This window comes from Haliotis rufescens, unplaced genomic scaffold (assembly GCF_023055435.1).
Source record: "Haliotis rufescens isolate VD_foot unplaced genomic scaffold, xgHalRufe1.0.p SCAF_5, whole genome shotgun sequence".
Taxonomy (NCBI): Eukaryota; Metazoa; Mollusca; class Gastropoda; order Lepetellida; family Haliotidae; genus Haliotis; species Haliotis rufescens.
The window spans coordinates 50870503-50889950 of record NW_025964223.1 but is presented as its reverse complement, the minus strand read 5'-3'; the positions used below and the strand labels follow the sequence as shown (position 1 = coordinate 50889950).

Sequence of the window (19448 nt, the reverse complement as noted above, 5' to 3'; positions counted from 1 at the left end):
CAGGGGGACACCAGAAATGGGCTTCACAAATTGCCTCATTTGCGGAATCAAACCCGGGCCTTCAGGGCGATGAGCGAACTCTATCACCACTAGGCTACCTCACCACCACCTATGGATAGCGATAATGACGGGGATGGCGATGAAGATAATTCATATACAGCAGAATTTGAAGAAGCGTCTACTGATTATATAGAAATTTATAGAAACTAACATTACCATAGTAATAAAAAACGCAAGCACCAAGACTTGACTCAAGGTGAAACGACCATTTCGGATCTGCCCATTAAACCTGTGGTGCTATTTACGACAGTTGACGGGGGCACGGGTGGCCCAGTCGTCTAAGGCGCCGCGATTCACTGTGCAGAGTTGCGTCCCTTGGGCACGCCAGAAACCTATGATTGTGGGTTCGAATCCCGGTTCGCCCCGATTATGTTTCTAGGTTTGTCAGCACCATACCCGTGCTCGTGGGTTTCACCGAAGTGGTAAACGTCCGAGACCTGCATCACTTCGGGCTTTCCACCCACATTAAGCTGACACGCCGTGATATAACTGGAATACTGTTAAAAGCGGCGTAAAAAACCAACTCACTCACTCACTCTAGCACCCACCACTCACACAACAAAGCAAAACCATTTGATGGTAAATGGATCGCACTTTCATGAATGTAATAAAGTAATAAGTGCGAGGGATTAATATGATGACGTTAACTAAAAACAACAGACTCTATTGGATAATATTGTAACAACATGATGGACAGAGAACAGTTGTGACTATTAATCCTTCACCAACGATATGTAATTCTGTACCAACCTAATGGTTATCATATTTTTAAGACTCTCCCCATGGCCTTTGTATATTTTTTATCAACCTATCAAGAAAAAATGAAAAAACTACATTTTTTATTAGAAAATATCCATTTTATCAAGACCCTCCCCAAATTAGTGCATAATTTATTATCCTCCCCTAGAGACTGACACATCTAGTACATGACCGGCCCTTAAGTATGAGAGCTTGTATGTCAGGTCCGGGGTGCCGTTTCACGAAAGCCTCTTAGCGCTACGACCTCCTAAACCATGTCGTAAACATCTCTATGTAAGACAGTGAGAACCGTTTCAGGGATATGGAGAATACATCAGTGATGCTATTATGAAAGTGATGCTGTTATAAATGTAAATTCCTTTTGTCCCCTCTAGCAGTATATTACTTGGATTGGGGTAAGGGTTAGCTGCACACACAACCACACCTCAACCGTTACCCCAAACACTGTATATATAAAACAAATATGTATCATAACGGCTGTCTCATATTACATATAATGTCGTACATATTTCGTGCATAAGCATACGTGTTGCATAGATTTACTCCTCTGTTTTGGCAGGGTCATTATTTCCGTTCACGTTGTCACAATGATAAAAAGTCCTTGAAACCCGGATCTCACTTGGGGCGTCACTACAATCAGAGCTCACTTGCACCACAACAGCGGAAAAGACCATAGCCGGCGCACTGAGAAGTAGTTGTGTTGAACGAAGATCCATGTTAATATGTAAGTATCGTAATGTATTTAAGTGAGTGAGTGAGTCAGTGAGTGAGTGTCATAATGGTATATGACTTAATGCTAATATATTGGGAAACTGCAGTCAGTGTAATATCTCAATGCAAAGACTTTGTACATTTGTTGTGATGACGGTGTAATTACTACAACTGCCGAATAGAACATGATTTGGTTTTGGTTTGGTTTGTTGTTTAACGCCGCTCTCAGCAATATTCCAGCTATATGACAGCGGTCTGTAAATAATCGAGTCTGGACCAAACAATCCAGTGATTAATATTATGAGCATCCATCCACGCAATTGGGATCGATGACATGCATCAACCAAGTCAGAAAGCCTGACCACTCGATCCCGTTACTCACCTTTTTACGACAAGCATAGTCACCTTTTGCAGCAAGCATGGGTTGCTGAAGACCTATTCTACCCCGGAATCTTCACGGGTCGAATAGAACATGAGGACCAAGACTAAACATCACCAGGTCAGGTGAACATGATGTATTTTCTTTAAATTTTAAATTTAAAGTTAAGGATGAACGACATGAAGTGGGTTCAATGATACTTAACAACAGGATGTTATCTCTCTTTCAAAATCAAGGAGGTCTCACCAACGCATATCGTCCTAACTGTAGGATAGATTAGGCCGGAGTGTATGAGTAGTATCACATTTTGGGCAATGAAATGCTTTCTCTGTCCTATTTAGAAAAGAACCAAAGATACCTTCCTCCCAATAAAATGTAATTCCAGTTAAAAAAATTCCAGTTTTGATTCATGTTCATAATGGCGTGAAATGGTGTAAACAGTGATACTGAAGTGCTTAAAAATGCTTGTCTTGACACAACAGATATACAAGAACCTGTGAGGATTCCGGGTTTAAAAAGATCCTCAGTAACTATACTTGTTGTGTCAAGCGATTAATGGGTCGGGTGGTGAGGCTCGATGGCTTGGTGACTTGGCTGATTGTATGTCACCGTACTCCGACGGTGTGATACGTTGATCATTATATCAATCACCGTTATGTCTGATTGGACATTGGAGTATTTACAGACCCCGTTATTACCTTTGCTGAGTGCGGTATTGAACATGAAACAAGCGCAAATAAGGAAAGAACGTTGGATTAAACGTTGGGCAAAGTAGGAGGCGTTTCAAAAGTTATACAAGAAAAAAAAAGTATGATTAAATCTGGACAATTTAAATCTTGAAAGCTCGACCAAATTTGAATAAGAAATTAAATGAAATACTATTAGTTCGTCTTAATTGTGATGGTTGTGAAACCCGACAACTCTTATATGCTACTTAAAATAGTATTTGTTCCATTTCAGACAACCTAGAGATGACAAACAACATACTATTATTTTTTGTCTGTCTCTCTGGAGGAGTTATTTGGGCGTGTACCTTCCATCATGACGTGAAGTATGGAGGGATATTTGTAAACTGTTCCAACAACAACCTATCCAATGTACCAAATGATCTACCCCAAAATACAACATCGCTCAATTTGAGTACCAATCACATTGCCGTGTTGCACATTCAACCCAATAGTTCCTTGAATGCACTGAAATACCTGGACGTCTCCAACAATAAGTTATCAAAGCTACAAAATGGGACATTTGAAAGCATTAACAGCTTAGAGGAGCTATTCTTGCAGAACAACAATCTGATGCTCGATTCCACTACGTACCCAGATGATGTCTTCCTTCCTCTGCAGAAACTTCAGAAGCTCCATCTGCACAACAATGATCGAAAGTCGGAGGGTAGCTATCCAGAAACTGCTTTCGGTAAACTCAGGAGTGTTGTTGAATTGAAAATTGACACATATGAAACCTCCACCTTTGGATCTGGATTTGCCAACATGACCAGTCTCAAAAGGCTTCTTTTGGGGTTTAATGGTTGCAAGATTTCGAGAGTGTTGAACCAAACGTTGCGTTCTTTTAAACATATCCCAATTGAAGACCTTGATCTTAGTAGTTGCCCATTAGCAGCTTTAGATAAAATGTCTTTTGTTTATTTGAAAAGCCTGAAGGATTTGAATCTTTCTCAAAGTAAATACGTGAGCCCAGTAGAGGCTGTTACATCTATGTATGGTTTAAATGGGTTAAATCTGACAAGTATTTTATTTGATGAAATGTACAACTTCCTTAACTTTCAGTATGGTAGTATTGAACTAAGAACTCTTACAAAAGAAGTGCTGGATAATTTACAAGGTGTATGCGTTGAGCAGATGTCCATGAAAAAAAACAAAATAGCATGGATTGATTCTTCTATCCTAAAACCCAATTCACGTTTCTCAAACTGCATTGTACATATTGACCTGTCTGATAATGATTTTCTGGGAGACAGGCATATTTTATTCCAACTTGTCTTTGCGCCTCAATTAGTGTTTGTGAATATTACAAATCACTTGAGAAGAAACGAGTTCTTCTCATCAATGCCTCAACACAACTCCTTATTGTCAGTACCAACATTCAAGTTCACTTTTCCCCCCAAACTAAAGTACTTTTATATCCATGGCACGCTGAGTGACATGGGCTACATAAACGGTAACATTGAAATTAAAAATGCTGTATCGCTCCAAAGTGTGAACCTTGCATTTAACGGATGGTATGCCTTCCAATATAATATATATGGTTTGGAGAACCTCACTGATTTAGACATCTCTGGAAACTACTTTACCAACATGAATCCTGGTTTCTTGAAATCTTTTCCAGGCCTAAGAACTCTCACGATGTCTCAGATTGGCTTTAGCAAATACTTTCTTCTTCATCAGGGACGTCAGATGTTTTTGCCATTACGTAAATTAGAAAATATTATTCTTAGTCGCAATGATTTAGCAGTCATGGATCCTAAGATATTTTCTGTAAATCAACTGACTGCTATTGATTTATCCTTTAACCGTTTTGAAAGTATTCCCTTTGACATCACAACAACTCCGTCTCTGCAACATCTTGACCTCAGATACAACTCACTGCCTGTGTTATCAGAGTTAGAGAGGACCCTGTTTGATTCCCTAGCAGCAACAAATAACTTCACGTTGAACCTTGACAACAACCTTCTGGCCTGCGGATGTGAGAATTTAGGCTTTGTATTGTGGCTGTTCCACACAGATGTGAAACTTGAAAACAGAGATGCTTATACCTGTGTATCTGACAGTGGCCATATTACACGCCCATCCTATATTTATGATCATTATGATGAAATATGGAGAAAATGTTCCGGACCGATTTGGCTGTCACTATCTGTTTCTGCCTTTGCACTGATTATATTATTCATGATTCTAATCTATTTGATAAACCAGAGAAAGACATTACTCCTAAACATCATTTACCGGTTGTTTGGGTTGGTAAATGTTGCCAAACCGCCAAAGCGTACTGACTTTCCTAACGATGCCTACATCGGCTACAGTGACTGCGATTATCAGTACATCTGTCACACTATGAGAGAGCACCTGGAAGACAGACATGGAGTCAAACTCTTCCTGAAGGACAGAGACAGCATCCCAGGAGGACAAATAGCTGACGACATCATCAACGGAATAGATTCCAGTTGGAAAACGCTCCTAATTCTAAGCAGATCATTTCTGGAAGATCAATGGTGTAGTTTTACTGTTAATCGTGTTGTATATTCTTCCTCTATACTACCTGCAGGAAGTGTCGTTCTTCTGCTGTATGAGGACGTGAGACAAGGGGACATCTCCCCGGCCCTGCTGAATGTTGTGGAGGAGAGACACATCTTCTGTGTAAAGAAGTACATGGACGATCAGCGGAGACTCTGGAGAGACGTTAGTCAGTGCATCATGACTAAATCGGAATTATAAAGAAAATGATGAAAATTGCTGATCTGTGGAGATAACATGTTCCTTGTACATACGACCTGATACTAGCATGCATTCGTTTCGGGGGTTGTTTACATGGTCAACACTATTAAACAACACAACATTACTGACACCTATGAACTGTTGTACCAAATGTGGTGACCCACTGTATGGGTTGTTATTGTTCTTTAAGCTATGTTGAGTATACAATTGATGCTATACACTGCATTCTTCCTCCATCCCACTCAGCATATACCTAGTGAGAGACAACATATACCTAGTGAGATACAGCTCAACATCTCTTGGCTTATTCAACGACATTGCGTGAGATGATAGATCACTGAGAGGAGCTTATGCACACTCAATGGCCGCAGCAACCCCGTTGCTAGGCTGACATCACATGGCATTGTTTCGCCGGTGGATCTTGCAACAAAATTCCACAAATCACGTCATTGAGTATTGTGACGTGATTGAAAACATTTTGGTGCATGTTCCCGTTCCACAAGGCGATCGTACTGTAGCAAAACGACAGTCGTAAGTTTCTGTTAAAGCATGTGAGTTACGATAATCTTAGGGCTACGATAACTTTGCTGAACGGACGCCTGAATTCTAAAGGTGGACCGTTGTATGGTTTCAAATTAATATGTGTCAACGTTTGACGTGTTTGATGTATTGTTCTTTTAAACACAATTGGATTACGTTGAAAATCGTGTAGGTGTTTTCCTATTCATACAGGAATTCATTCATTTCGCTCGTCAAATACCACAACTATTCACTGTTTCATAAAACTGGTATCACACGGGAGCTCGTTTAATTCGTATTCAATATTTCTGTCACAATATGACCTCCCATATCCAGTATATCAGAGGCCAAATGAATTCTCCACATGGGTACTACGTGTGAAGACCATTTCTAGTGTCCCCCGCCCTGCTATTGCTGGAATATAGCTGCGAGAAACCATACTCACGCACTCACTCAGAATAGGAAATGGAATCGGTCCCTCTGAATAATAATGGGAGTTTAGCATGCTGAATCCTATTAAATCTTTTTCTGAACCAGAGTGCCATATGTGGCTATACCTGATACTGTGCTGAAGTGTGTCTACTTGGGTAGCCAGTTGTTCCTATTCTCACCGAAATATGTCATAGCCAGAAAACATTGGTGGCTCACATCGTTATACTGTCATCATTTCAGTATTTTACAACGTCCTGTAAACTTGTGAAACTATAAATTTATGAAAAAAAATTGTTTTGTATAATAAGTTTTACTTCTTTTTCCGACTCAATAAACCTTCATTTCAGGAGTCATATTTTAGTTGAACCTTCGGATATTCTATGCTGTCTATGTTGACATGCAAGCAGCTATTTATTTAAACTGTAAAAACTAAACTGTAACTAATAGAGCGTCTGTCGGTGTTCGATCCCTTGGCTGCGTCATACAAAAAGACATTAAATCGTGGTACTTGTTGATACCCTGCCTGGCGCTAAATAAAGACGTGTCGGCTCGGAATTAGTACAATGTGTCTAAGTTGGGTATCCAGGTTAAACTGTAACTAATAGAGCGTCTGTCGGTGTTCGGCACGCCAGAAACCTATGATTGTGGGTTCGAATCCCGGTTCGCCCCGATTATGTTTCTAGGTTTGTCAGCACTATACCCGTGCTCGTGAGTTTCACCGAAGTAGTAAACGTCTGAGACCTGCATCACTTCGGGCTTTCCTCCCACATTAAGCTGACACGCCGCGATATAACTGGAATACTGTTAAAAGCGGCGTTAAACCCAACTCACTCACTCACTCACTCACTCACTCACTCACACCCAATACACCTGTCCTACAGTGTTTATTTGTGTCGTCTTGCTTTCGTTATAACAAATTACACCAATGCTACTCACATCATGAAATGTCATGTTCCGTTTGAAGGAAACCCTAAGGGTCCCAAAAGCAACCTTTTTCATTGTTATACTCATGAGAACTCATTATTTCTTCAGTTGGTTTCTTACTGTATGTGTGACACAGAAAGAAGCTGAAGTATACAAGGAAAAAAAGTAATGTGAACACCTGCCTTGCTATTGATCATGCGTCATTTGACTTTTTTCAAGGAAGGGATATATACTCTTCAAAAAAAAGAAACGCATAGCTAGATTTGTATGAGGTAGGAAAATACATTTATACGAACCGTACAAAGTATTGAGCCAAAATGTTGTGGAGAGAACACTAGTCATATCTGTACATAGGAAAAGTCCCAGGTGAAGGCCAGCCAACATCAAAAACGCGCATGTCCCCCGTTGGAATCGATAGCGGCCTGACATCTCCTTCCCATGCAAGAGCCGAGTATGCGAATCACATCCTGGGGAATGGTAGCCCACTCGGCCTGCAACGCAAAAGTCAACTGCTGCAACGCCTGGGGTTGTGGTTGACGTCGGCGTAGCCGTCTATCCAATTCATCCCACAGCTGCACTATCGGGTTCAAATCCGTTGATCTGGAGGGCCTGCGGAGATCATCAACGTTATATGTATAATGCCTCCCTGCTGTATGCGGTCGAGCGTTGTCCTGCTGGAATACATCGTTGCCGTTGGCTGCAATTGGGAGGACGTGTGGTAGGAAAATTTCGATAATGTATCGTTGAGCCGTAAGATTGCCCTGGACCCACATCATAACGCTACCCCCACCAAACCTGTCCACTTCCTGTACGCAGTTTCCGGCGTAACGTTCTCCTCGGCGTCTGTCGACCCGTGCTCTTCCATCAACTGATGACAAATCTTGATTAGTCGCTGAACCAGGCATCTCTCCATCGCAGTTGATGCCATACCCTGTGTTGACAACACCAATACAGTCGTTGTTGACGATGTTGTCGACTTAATACGACGCGTCGAACAGGACGTCTTGCTCTTAGACCTGCTGCCCTTAAACGGTTTCGTACGGTCTGGTCGGTGATTCTGCGCAGTCCGGGTATTTGGGATGCGGTTGAGGTGGCTGTGGTCGTCCTCTCACGTAGGTGGCGCAGTCGGATGTAGCGATCTTGGGCGGGGATGGTTACTCCTGGTCGTCCCGACCTTGGCCAATCACGTGTTGACCCATGCTGCTGAAACTGATCCCAACCGAAACCCTGCAGTTTAATACCGTTCATAGTGCTGCTGCACGTGAAATACGTGCAGCTCCATGGCCATCATGTTAATGCACTGGGTCCGTTTTTCCGAATCGAACGTGTTTCCCGACTTATGGTTTGCATTTCTATTTGTCACTGACACTACAACACATTAAACCTCTTCATTTTGCACCTTTTGGTCCGCTAGTTTTGCTTTTATGGCCAAAATATCCGTATAGCGTTTCTTTCTTTTTTAAGAGTATATAAGAGAAAGATTGTCCGCGTACAAACAAGACTGCATTAGACTGTCGGCGAGGTAGGGCGTGTTGTTAGTCGCTCTCACCTGTTTTGTTAGATTGGGTCAGATAAGATAAGGTAATTAATGCTTTATTGCCCGTGAGAGAAATCTTTTTACATCAGAGTGTCACAAATGTTACACAAAATATAATACATAATAAATAAAACGAATACAAATACATATAAAAAACATAGACATAACATGGAAGATAACTTATTAAGAGCATTAAATGTTTTAAAGGTAACGGATACAATTGCTGTAGATTTTGGGTTAAAAAGCTTAAAAACACTAGGTTTAAACACTTTTAAATGTGCTATGCTAACTGAAATAAATAGCGTTACAGTTCATTCGCTTTTGGTTTTAACAGGATATTATATCACCAAGATAAGTAAATATCACTGTCAGCATCAAATAACAGCAGCTTATTTTGTTTCCATAATTGCTATTATTTGGTATTTTCGGACCACGGACTTCTCGCCCCACGTGACTGGTATCAGTTATAGTTGGCTGTGTTTTGGCGTGGTCGTGGTTGGTCGCAAATCGCTTCAGTTAAGTATATCGTTAGTTGGTATGGTTGAACGCCGTTTTAAGCAATATTCCTGTAATATCACGGCAGGGGGACACCAGAAATGAGCTTCACAAATTGCCTCATTTGCGGAATCAAACCCGGGCCTTCAGGGCGATGAGCGAACTCTATCCCCACTAGGCTACCTCACCACCACCTATGGATAACGATAATGACGGGGATGGCGATGAAGATAATTCATATACAGCAGAATTTGAAGAAGCGTCTACTGATTATATAGAAATTTATAGAAACTAACATTACCATAGTAATAAAAAACGCAAGCACCAAGACTTGACTCAAGGTGAAACGACCATTTCGGATCTGCCCATTAAACCTGTGGTGCTATTTACGACAGTTGACGGGGGCACGGGGGCACAGTCGTCCAAGGCGCCGCGATTCCCTGTGCAGAGTTGCGACCCTTGGACACGCCAGAAACCTATGATTGTGGGTTCGAATCCCGGTTCGCCCCGATTATGTTTCTAGGTTTGTCAGCACCATACCCGTGCTCGTGGGTTTCACCGAAGTGGTAAACGTCTGAGACCTGCATCACTTCGGGCTTTCCTCCCACATTAAGCTGACACGGGGTGATATAACTGGAATGCTGTTAAAAGCGGCGTTGAACCCAACTCACTCACTCATAACTCACTGTATTTTTGTCCAGTCAGGTTACCCTGGACAACAATCAAGTCAGTTCTCCCCTGTGTGATAATGCCGCCCCAAATCATGTTTCAACACAGCGGCGTCGATAAACCGCTCCTCCTGGCGTCTGTACACTGGTTTGCGTCCGTCCCTGCTGCTCAGATTAAACCGAGATTCACCTGTGAACAATATTCGTGACCATATCCGATTATCCCACAGAACATGCCCCTCGACCACCTCAGCCAGCGCTCCCTACGATGACGCTTTAGGTGAGGTGAGGTGAGGTGAGGTGAAATGGGGTTTAACGTCGCGTCCAAGATTATTGCACTTATATAGCGACGTGCATGTAGGTGTGTGTGTTTGTGTGGCTGATGGTACTAGTCCGGACTGATGCCGATTTATAGTGCTAGCTCACTGAGATGCCACGCTGCAGTTTAACATAAAAACCACACTCAGACACAGTATACTGACTACGAGCCGACCAGTCCTTGTTTTAGCCCCTTAATGCCGAGCGCCAGGCAGGGTAACAACAAGTACCATATTTTAACGTCTTTTGGTATGACGCGGCAGGGGGATGACGCTTCAGAGGCGGCCTTTCAGTTGAATCACGTGCAAGAATTCCTCTCGCTTTTAGACGTCGTGTCACAATTGCCGTGGATACCAGTCTGTTGGTGGCAGTATGGAGCGAATCCTGGTAATGGTGTGTCGCGTCCTCAAAAGTGTTAGAACATGTTACTGGTCGTTTCTTCTGGATGTTACCCTCGGTCTTCCAGATCGGGGTCTATCCTGCACAGTCTGTCTGTTGAAACCTTGACCACAAGTTACTTATAGCTTTCTATGATACACCAAGTCTTCTTGAAACATAACGCTGTGATCGGCCATCTTGAATCAGTGCCATGTCTTGTTGTCGTTGGTCATTTGTCAATGAGGGTCCGACCCGTGAAGATTCCGGGGTAGAATAGGTTTTCAGCAACCCAAGCTTGTTGTAAAAGGCGACTATGCTTGTCGTAAAAGGCGACTAACGGGATCGGGGGGTCAGGCTCGCTGACTTGGTTGATACACGTCATCGATCCGAATTGCGTGGATCGATACTCATGATATAAATCACTGGTTTGTCTGGTCCAGACTCGATTATTTACAGACCGCCGTCATACAGCTGGAATATTGCTGAGTGCGGCGTTAAACAACAAACCAACCAACTAATGAGGGTCCGCGACCCATCTTGCTTCAGTTGCACTTACCATCCATCCGTTTCCAGTTTTATAGTCAACCAATGCTGCAAATTACACGGGTATCTGGTTTTGCCCATCCACTGCGTATCAACCACTTTTTTCTTTCCCGAAAGTCGAGACAAATAAGTTTGAAAATCGTGCGGCTAAGCCGTTGATATATGGCCATTTGTCATGCGCCAGTTATCAAGTGCATAAACGTTCGGTGTTCTACTTTAATTCTTCATGGTTCCACTAGCATAGATATTGTTTTGATGCCTTTGAAGATGTGTCTCTCCTCCACAACATTCAGCAGGGCTGGGGAGATGTCCCCTCGCCTCACGTCCTCAAACAGCACAAGAAGGATGCTACCAACTGGCATTCTGGTGGAGAAATACACACTACGATTAACGATGAAGCGGCACCACTGGACCGCTTCAAAAGATTGAGTTAGAATAATGTTTCTATTCCGTTGGTGATGTCGTCAGCTATTTGTCCTCCAGGGATGGTGTCTCTGTCCTTCAGGAAGAGTTTGACTCCATGTCTGTCTTCCAGGTGCTCTCTCATAGTGTGACAGATGTACTGATAATTGCAGTCACTGTGGCCGATGTAGACATCGTAGGGGAGTCAAGACGTTTTAAAGGACGAACTGTTGTTTTGTAGCCAAACAATCGCAGAGTTACATGCAAGGTTATTTTTGCAACAACAATGTACATTCCAACCATAATAAGACCGGTCATCGCAAATCCAGAAACAGTTCGTGCCTTCATCTGTCTCCCGTAACACGTCCTCCAGATTTTCTCATAGTGATCTACATTGTATGTTGTATTGCTGAAGGTGCCATCTTAGACAATCATATGGGAAACTTGTGATGAGATGAACTTTGGTGTTGAACAATCAGAGGATAAAGTCATGGTTCTGACATCCACAGGGCAGGAGATTGCCTTGCATGTTGAGATTCATGTTGGGTTAAACATTTCATTTGGGCTTTAGGGGATCTACGACAGACAGCGGATCTAACTTAAATTCTTGTTTTACCCGATCCCGGGCTGGGACATTCGAGTAACAAGTAAGCAATGGATTCAGGTTGATTGCAAGATGGACAAACCTTGTCATAGTGCCTTTGGTGACCGAGTCTGAGGCGTGACATGGCTATTTCATCTTTTCTTTCCTTTGAATAGAAGAAGAAGAAGAATATTTATTGTACAAAACACCCACAGGGGGCAGGGTACAAAACATGAACATGACTAATTAAAACATTGACATACAAAACAGAATACAAATATTGCTATGATTATATTTTTAGGGAGGAGATGCAGAGTTTCTTTGCCTCAACATTTGGTGTATGAAATTAGATATATTTTTTGCAAAGGGCTCTGGTGGATTTAATAGTATCTTTTAGCGAAAGTAGGTGCATAGCAAAGCCGGGTGATGAATTTAGTTCCCCTCTCAGTTCTTTGTAGAGAGGGCATCGCAACAGGAAGTGTTCCTCGTCTCCTGTTTCATCAAAATCACAGAAGGTACATAATCTTTCTCGGTTGGGGTGTTAAAGTATCTTCCTCTCTCAATTTGAAGTCGTGAGCACTGAGTCTTAGCCTTGTAATATGAGTATGGCTTTTGGTGGATCTTGGGTTGAGTTTTCTATAGCCATCTGCCGATCTTACTTGCGTCCCACTGGGGTTGTCATCTTTGGGCTATGTAGGCTTTGATTTTGATTTTTATCTCTAGCTAGTTTACTAAAGGGAATAGGCTATATCTCCGCTTTGTCTACAGCTAGTTTCGCCAGTGTGTCTGGGGTTTTTCATATCCACGAATATCTATGTGAGACACAGCTCCCTCTTTTGTATATCCAATTCAGCAGTGAATACTTACCGAATAACAGGAAGGCGAACCGAATGTGCTTGGGGTTTCGAGCTGTGGATATGGATCCCGTAGACAGCAGTGTTGTTGACATCGATGGGTGGTTGGATGGATGGATGGAGTGAGCGAGTTGGGTTTAACGCCGCTTTTAACAGTATTCAAGTTATATAACGGCGTGTCAGCTTAATGTGGAGGAAAGCCCGAAGTGATGCAGCTCTCAGACGTTTGCCACTTCGGTTAAACCCACGAGCACAGTGCTGACAACATATTCGAACCCACAATCATAGGTTTCGTTCGTGCACAAGGGACGCAACTCTGCACAGCGAATCGCGGCGCCTCAGACGACTGGGCCACCCGTACCCCCATGCATGCATGTATCTATTCAGACAGGCATTATACATATAATATCTGAAATTGTCTCTCCAGACAGCTGTTCAGCACGACGTCGGTGTTTAAAAATACGTTTGATGTGCAATTCCAGATGTCATTCTAGCCGTATACCTGCTCCAACAATAACTCGTAGGTTGTTGATTGACTTTGAAAATACGACTCGTGATCTTTGCTAATTTGAGAAACTATGTCAAAGTAATATGTCCATCAAATGTTAACCATTGATAAAATGTAAAGGTGACTTGAGCCAAAAACTATATCCAGCAACACACATTTATCTGTAGTTTGTTTATCATGTTTACTAATACTATGAATGAATAAACAACATCAGTAAAAATAAAGTTGAGGTTTTAATTCTATTGTTACGCATTTAATTTCAGTTATTATGTCTAAAATATGAGGCAAACTCTCAGGTTATATGATATACAATGTATAATGCCTGATTCATGCAGGTATACGTACGTATAATACCAAGATGTCACATAAAAACATAACATGTAATTATCGCAGTTCGGTCATCATTTACTGGTGAAAATAAATTCTTGATTCATGAGATAGCATTTTCTCTCACTTTCCAACAGTGTTGTGAGCATATTACCACGCGCTTAGCGTCCCGTTTCCATGGATGAGCGCGCTAGTAATACTACTTCCTGTTTGAATAAGCACGCACTGCGAGAGAAATATGGCGGACATTCCGAAATTGCGTATTGTGTGATTCATAATGTAAGTAATGATAATTAATTAGTAACGCCATTGTCTGTCTTGGCATTACTGCAAAATGACGACAGTCTGTATATGTGTTATTTTCTAATTCCACATTACATCTGTGATACGGCAGATAGTTCTTTAGCGCTGACAGAAATTGAGCATTCGTGATTAGACATGTCAAACATTTGTTATTGTTTACATGCATCGATTTTGCGGACTTTCGTGTTAACCTGAAATGTTATAACCGACAGCATCATGAAGGAGATTGTGCTTTTGTTCTGCAAGGTATTCTAATGCAGAATATCGTGCTCTAATCATGCTGATAGCTCTTCTCTCTCAACATTCAATGATTCACAGTAAAATCACACTTTATCATTATTCAAAGACAATTGGTCCAAATTTACCCATGTCAACACGGCACATCAAGAGAGTAAATATAACATTTCCTGGACTCTTACTCAAAACACCATATTATATTTATTTTACAAGGATTTGATACCTGATTATAACCTGCGAAAACCAACTTTTACACCTGTGTTAATACTTTTGACTATACTTGCCCAAACATTATTTGGCATTATTTTCAGTAGATTTTATTCTTAGTATATGGACTTGAATAAGCTTATCTTACTAGACCAGAAGAATTTTGACTAGACTCAGGCTTTGGACTAGTAGCTAAAATTGCAGATTGCTATAATAATATTATCACATACTGGTGTGAAGCAGAATTTGAGTTTTGATTCGCTCAACCCTCGAAATATCAGTGATGTCATCTTAACTGTTCAAAAATAGGGTAGGTCAGGACAGATAGGTTTATGTTTTGGGCCTGGGCCTGTATTTCTACGTAAAGTATTAATGAGAGGTGTTGTACAAGTCAGGGTTTTTTTGCAAGCCAAGACAAAATTAAGGCCATTTCTTTTTATTTCATTATATGTTTCTACTATTTCCATGGATAGGTTAAATTGAGAATAGATAGATGTCTCAATATTTTTGAGTATTAATAGACTGTAAGTTTCTTGGTTCATCAGCATAGAGGGAGGTGGGTGGGGTATTAATGTGAACTCTTTTTTTAGCATGTTCTGTTGTTCTTTTTACAATATTTTAAAAACAAAACCAATTGTGATGCATTTTATACAGTTTGCATAGTTTAATAGTTGAGTGCAAGATATGTGTTACATTAACAACATGAAAAAGGTTCCTTAGATTCAAAACTATATAATGAGTAAACCTCAAGAGCCCCAGGACCCCACCCCCCTTACTTTCAAATACTGGTGATTAGATTGTCAGCTGTGGCTGCTTAAAGGGGCAGTACATCGACGGATCTGGATGTTTTTAATTCATGCATGAAATAATCTCTGAGTGTGACGTTGCACCTTTAGTTCATCCTCAATTCAATTCTCAAACAAAGACAATAGAGCTCCATACAGCTAAGCCAACAACGCAAGCGCAGGGTTTTTTTTAATTTGACTGCCCCCCCCCACTTATGATTCTCTAAAAAGTATCAATACATATATCATTAAGCTTGGTATATGCCTTCTCCAGAGTAGGCCCTGCTTTGAAAAGTTTTAGGTCAAAATAAATCAAATATCAAGGTCAGTCTTCAAGTTTTTGTATCATCAGCTTTTGCGTCATGGCTACCTTTCTACATGTATGGAAGGTTGAAATTGAAATTATGAAATTCAGACATTGGCAACTCATTCTTGTGGTTGAAAAAGCAAGACTATTTGCAACCAGTTTCCTCTGTATGAAAGGTCTATTACACATGCATTGTGGTCAAAGCAACATCCACCAACATGGCAGAAGACGAGATACAGGGAAAGCCCTATGAATGCTTTTTTTTTATTCGTGTTCATAAAAAATTAAGATGAAAGAATGCATGCAGTATCATTCAGAATATTGTGGTATGTATCGCAAAACAAGAATTATTATTGCAATATATTGCAATACAAAAGTCAGGCCAATACCCATCACTGGTTTCAAAGGTCAAGGTCATTTTTGAGGTTACCAGGAAACATGGCTGCATGACTTGTGGCCAGTTACTGTTACAGTTTTACTTGGAAAATCTTGAGAGTTGCAGTTCTCAGTGCTCAAGAAGTTGTATTTATTGAGGTCAAGTTCTTCGAGTAATGTTTTAGGATTGGAAGTACATAGTAGTTCATGAAGACTTTACGCTTGGAAGAAATAGTGGTGTTGGGACTACTTCTGTTTTTGCAAGTTCAGTGGAATCTGTCCCGCTCTGTTGAAACCGTAGTCTGGTTTACGTCAAGGTCCGGATTACACAGGCCATTCAAGCGATTGATAATGACAAGCGTTGTTTACCGTTATTTATTGACAGACTCCTGACACTGAGTTAATCTAATTTAGCAGACTTTCTTATTAACAGGTGAGTAAATTCAAATAAACTAAGCAGACAACAAGGTGTTAAGATCTGTAGGATTACATGCAGGATTAGCGTTGTTGTTTTAGCTGATATGACTCAGCTTACGTCAAAGTGGAAGAACATCCTGTCCGGCCTGGACTGATCCAGTCCGATTTAGACAGCTTCTTTTCAAGAGTAAATTGGTTGTAGGGACCATAATTTTAGTCCAAAGTCTGAAATGTAAAATGGCTGAAGTAGAGAGTTTTGTGGGTCACTTTGAGTAATGATAATTGCGTTTGGTGGATTGCGATATTTTACTTCCAGATACAAGTATTGATCACAGTTGCACACAAAGTAAAAAGACCTGTGAAGATTCCGGGGTAGAATAGGTCTTCAGCAATCCATGCTTGCCATAAAAGATGACTATGCTTGTCGTAAAAGGCGACTAACGGGATCGGTTGGTCAGGCTCGCTGACTTGGTTGATGCATGTCATCGATCCCAATGGCGTGGATCGATGATCATGATATCAATCCTTGGATTGTCTGGTCCAGACTCGATTATTTACAGACTGCCGTCATATAGTTGTAATATTGCTGAGTGCGGCGTTAAACAACAAACCAACCAACAAAGTAAAAAACATTGATTCATGCCTTAAATATACTTTAATGGATGTTACATCAAGCACTAATTTGTGGTGAAAATTAGTAGTTAAGAAGTAAATATTTTCATTCATTGCGCCAAACGTGACACTGCCAAGTGTAAATCGTTAGTGTGCCAGGTATTTGGGCACCACAGAAAAGAGCATATACAAGTATCGTGATATGTATCAGATCGTGATATGTTTCGGATCGCACAAATTGTGTATCTTCCTAGCCCAACAATGCACCCAGTGTTTAAACTTGACGGGTGTCCTTGGAGTTTGTTTCTGTACCTTTGAATCTAACAGAAATATAGAACTGAATGTTTCAGGGTCTACTATAATTCACATGATCATGATAACACAGAAATGACTGGTATCTCTTATTGACATGTGTCTTGTAAATTACTGTGTATGTCATGTCTGCAGTTTTGTTTTGCCAGATATCACCTGAGTAAGCATCAACAATCAACATGCCTCCCTTGGCGTGGGACCGCGTCATGGCGGCGGATGCCTCAAAGCTGTCTGAGGATGATGCTGATGCCTTCTACGAGATGTTGAGTGAGGTGAGAAGGCAGCCTGATGGTTGGATGTAGACGTGATGAAATATACAGCTCAGTCAGGGAAAACATGCAGCACATTCAGGGAAATATGCAGCACATACAGGGAAATATACAGCACATTCAGGGAATTATACAGCACATACAGGGAAATAAACAGCACATACAGGGAAATATGCAGCACATACAGGGAAATATACAGCAGATTCAGGGAATGATACAGCACATACAGGGAAATATACAGCACATACAGGGAAATATACAGCATATACAGGGAAATATGCAGCACATACAGGGACATATACAGCAAAGTCAGGGAAATATACAGCACAGTCAGGGAAATATACAGGGAAATATACAGCACATACAGGGAAATATGCAGCACATACAGGGACATATACAGCACATGCAGAGGAAAAATACAGCACATACAGGGACATATGCAGCACATGCAGGGAAATATACAGCACATACAGAGAAATATGCGGCACATACAGGGAAATATACAGCACATACAGGGAAATATACAGCACATACAGGAAAATATGCAGCATATGCAGAGGAAATATGCATTTATGATCACTTGTGATAAGTCTTGAGATATGAAGGCTGAGACAAACATGACATGCCAGATGTAGGGTGGTGTTGCCAGCCTTCGAAATTCATGCAAGTCTTCTACCCTGAGATTGTGCTGAATGACGGTAGTCCTCATTGACTACTAGCATTTCAGGGCTATAATTCTGAACCAGTTCTCTATTCTTCAAATTTGTGCCAAATTGGAACTGAATAAAACTGACCACTGTGCAGTTTCTGGGGCAGGTTCTCATGTTTGAGCTCACCAAAATGAGATCCGTGCTTGTCATCGTACCCAGGTAGCAATGGGTCATTGCATGTGCTGATTATTCTGCCCCAGACTCAGTTGGTGACCTGCTTCCATGTTATTGGTGGGGTGCTGCTGACTGCGGCTTTAATATACATTTACTCATCCAATCTTAAGGAATCCTGACCCACTGACTAAACATTACTTACAACGACCAGTCAGATCACCACACTTGTAGCTGACTCGTCATTGCATCCAACATATACAAGGATATTGTTGCATTCCTCCTAGTGTTATGAAGTCTTTGATAGGTATTGTGAAGTTGTAAGAACTTGAACACATTCGATTGATGGATAACAACTTCTTTATTGTGTGGAACGCCATTTCCGGGCTACCTCTTGCCCCTTCATCCTTCATCTTGTTCCAATGGTTACTTGTTCCCTCCAGGTGTGTCAGCAAGGCTACATGTGATGATATTGTTGTTACCAGGGCGATGTTGGCGGGGAGACAGATGCGGGGAAGCTGCAGCAGCTGTTCAAGGTGACGAAGTCGGTGATGATGAACCGCAACCAGCAGTGTGAGGAGATGATAGAGGAGATGGAGAAGGAGACAAAGGCTGCCAAGAAGAAAGGTGAATCCTCTAAATAGACCTACTTGTCAGGTCCCCAGAAACCCAAGTTTGTAAGAGGCGACTAACGGGATCGGGTGGTCAGACTCGCTGACTTGGTTAATGCATGTATCGTGTCCCAACTAGGTAGATCAACGCTCATGATGTCTATCGCTGGGTTATCTCGTCCAGACTTATTTACATACCACCATCATATCATGCATATAGCTGGAACATTGCTGTGCGGCAGTAAACAACAAATAAATAAATGCTACTTAGAAGTGCTGGACAATTGACCAAAGAATCGGTCAGTAGTTTGGTTTTGACTGTCAATATGTTTATCAATCTGCT

General features: G+C 41.4%; 2 protein-coding genes across 2 annotated transcripts in view; both read left to right on the top strand.

The window, feature by feature from the left end:
- The first annotated feature begins 1424 nt into the window (after positions 1-1424).
- LOC124126799 (toll-like receptor 4) lies at positions 1425-7018 on the top strand. Its single transcript, XM_046490329.2, has 2 exons — positions 1425-1543; positions 2870-7018. The coding sequence occupies exons 1-2, from the start codon at positions 1534-1536 to the stop codon at positions 5359-5361; spliced, it is 2502 nt and encodes an 833-aa protein (XP_046346285.2). The 5' UTR covers positions 1425-1533; the 3' UTR covers positions 5362-7018.
- Positions 7019-14063: 7045 nt separating this feature from the next.
- LOC124126811 (centrosomal protein of 290 kDa-like) overlaps positions 14064-19448 on the top strand; it is a 76771-nt gene continuing 71386 nt past the window's right edge. The window contains exons 1-3 of the mRNA XM_048383635.1: positions 14064-14128; positions 17554-17676; positions 18980-19121. Of these exons, the coding sequence (XP_048239592.1) occupies positions 17584-17676; positions 18980-19121 (235 nt within the window). The 5' untranslated portion in view covers positions 14064-14128; positions 17554-17583. The remainder of the gene's footprint in view (positions 14129-17553; positions 17677-18979; positions 19122-19448) is intronic.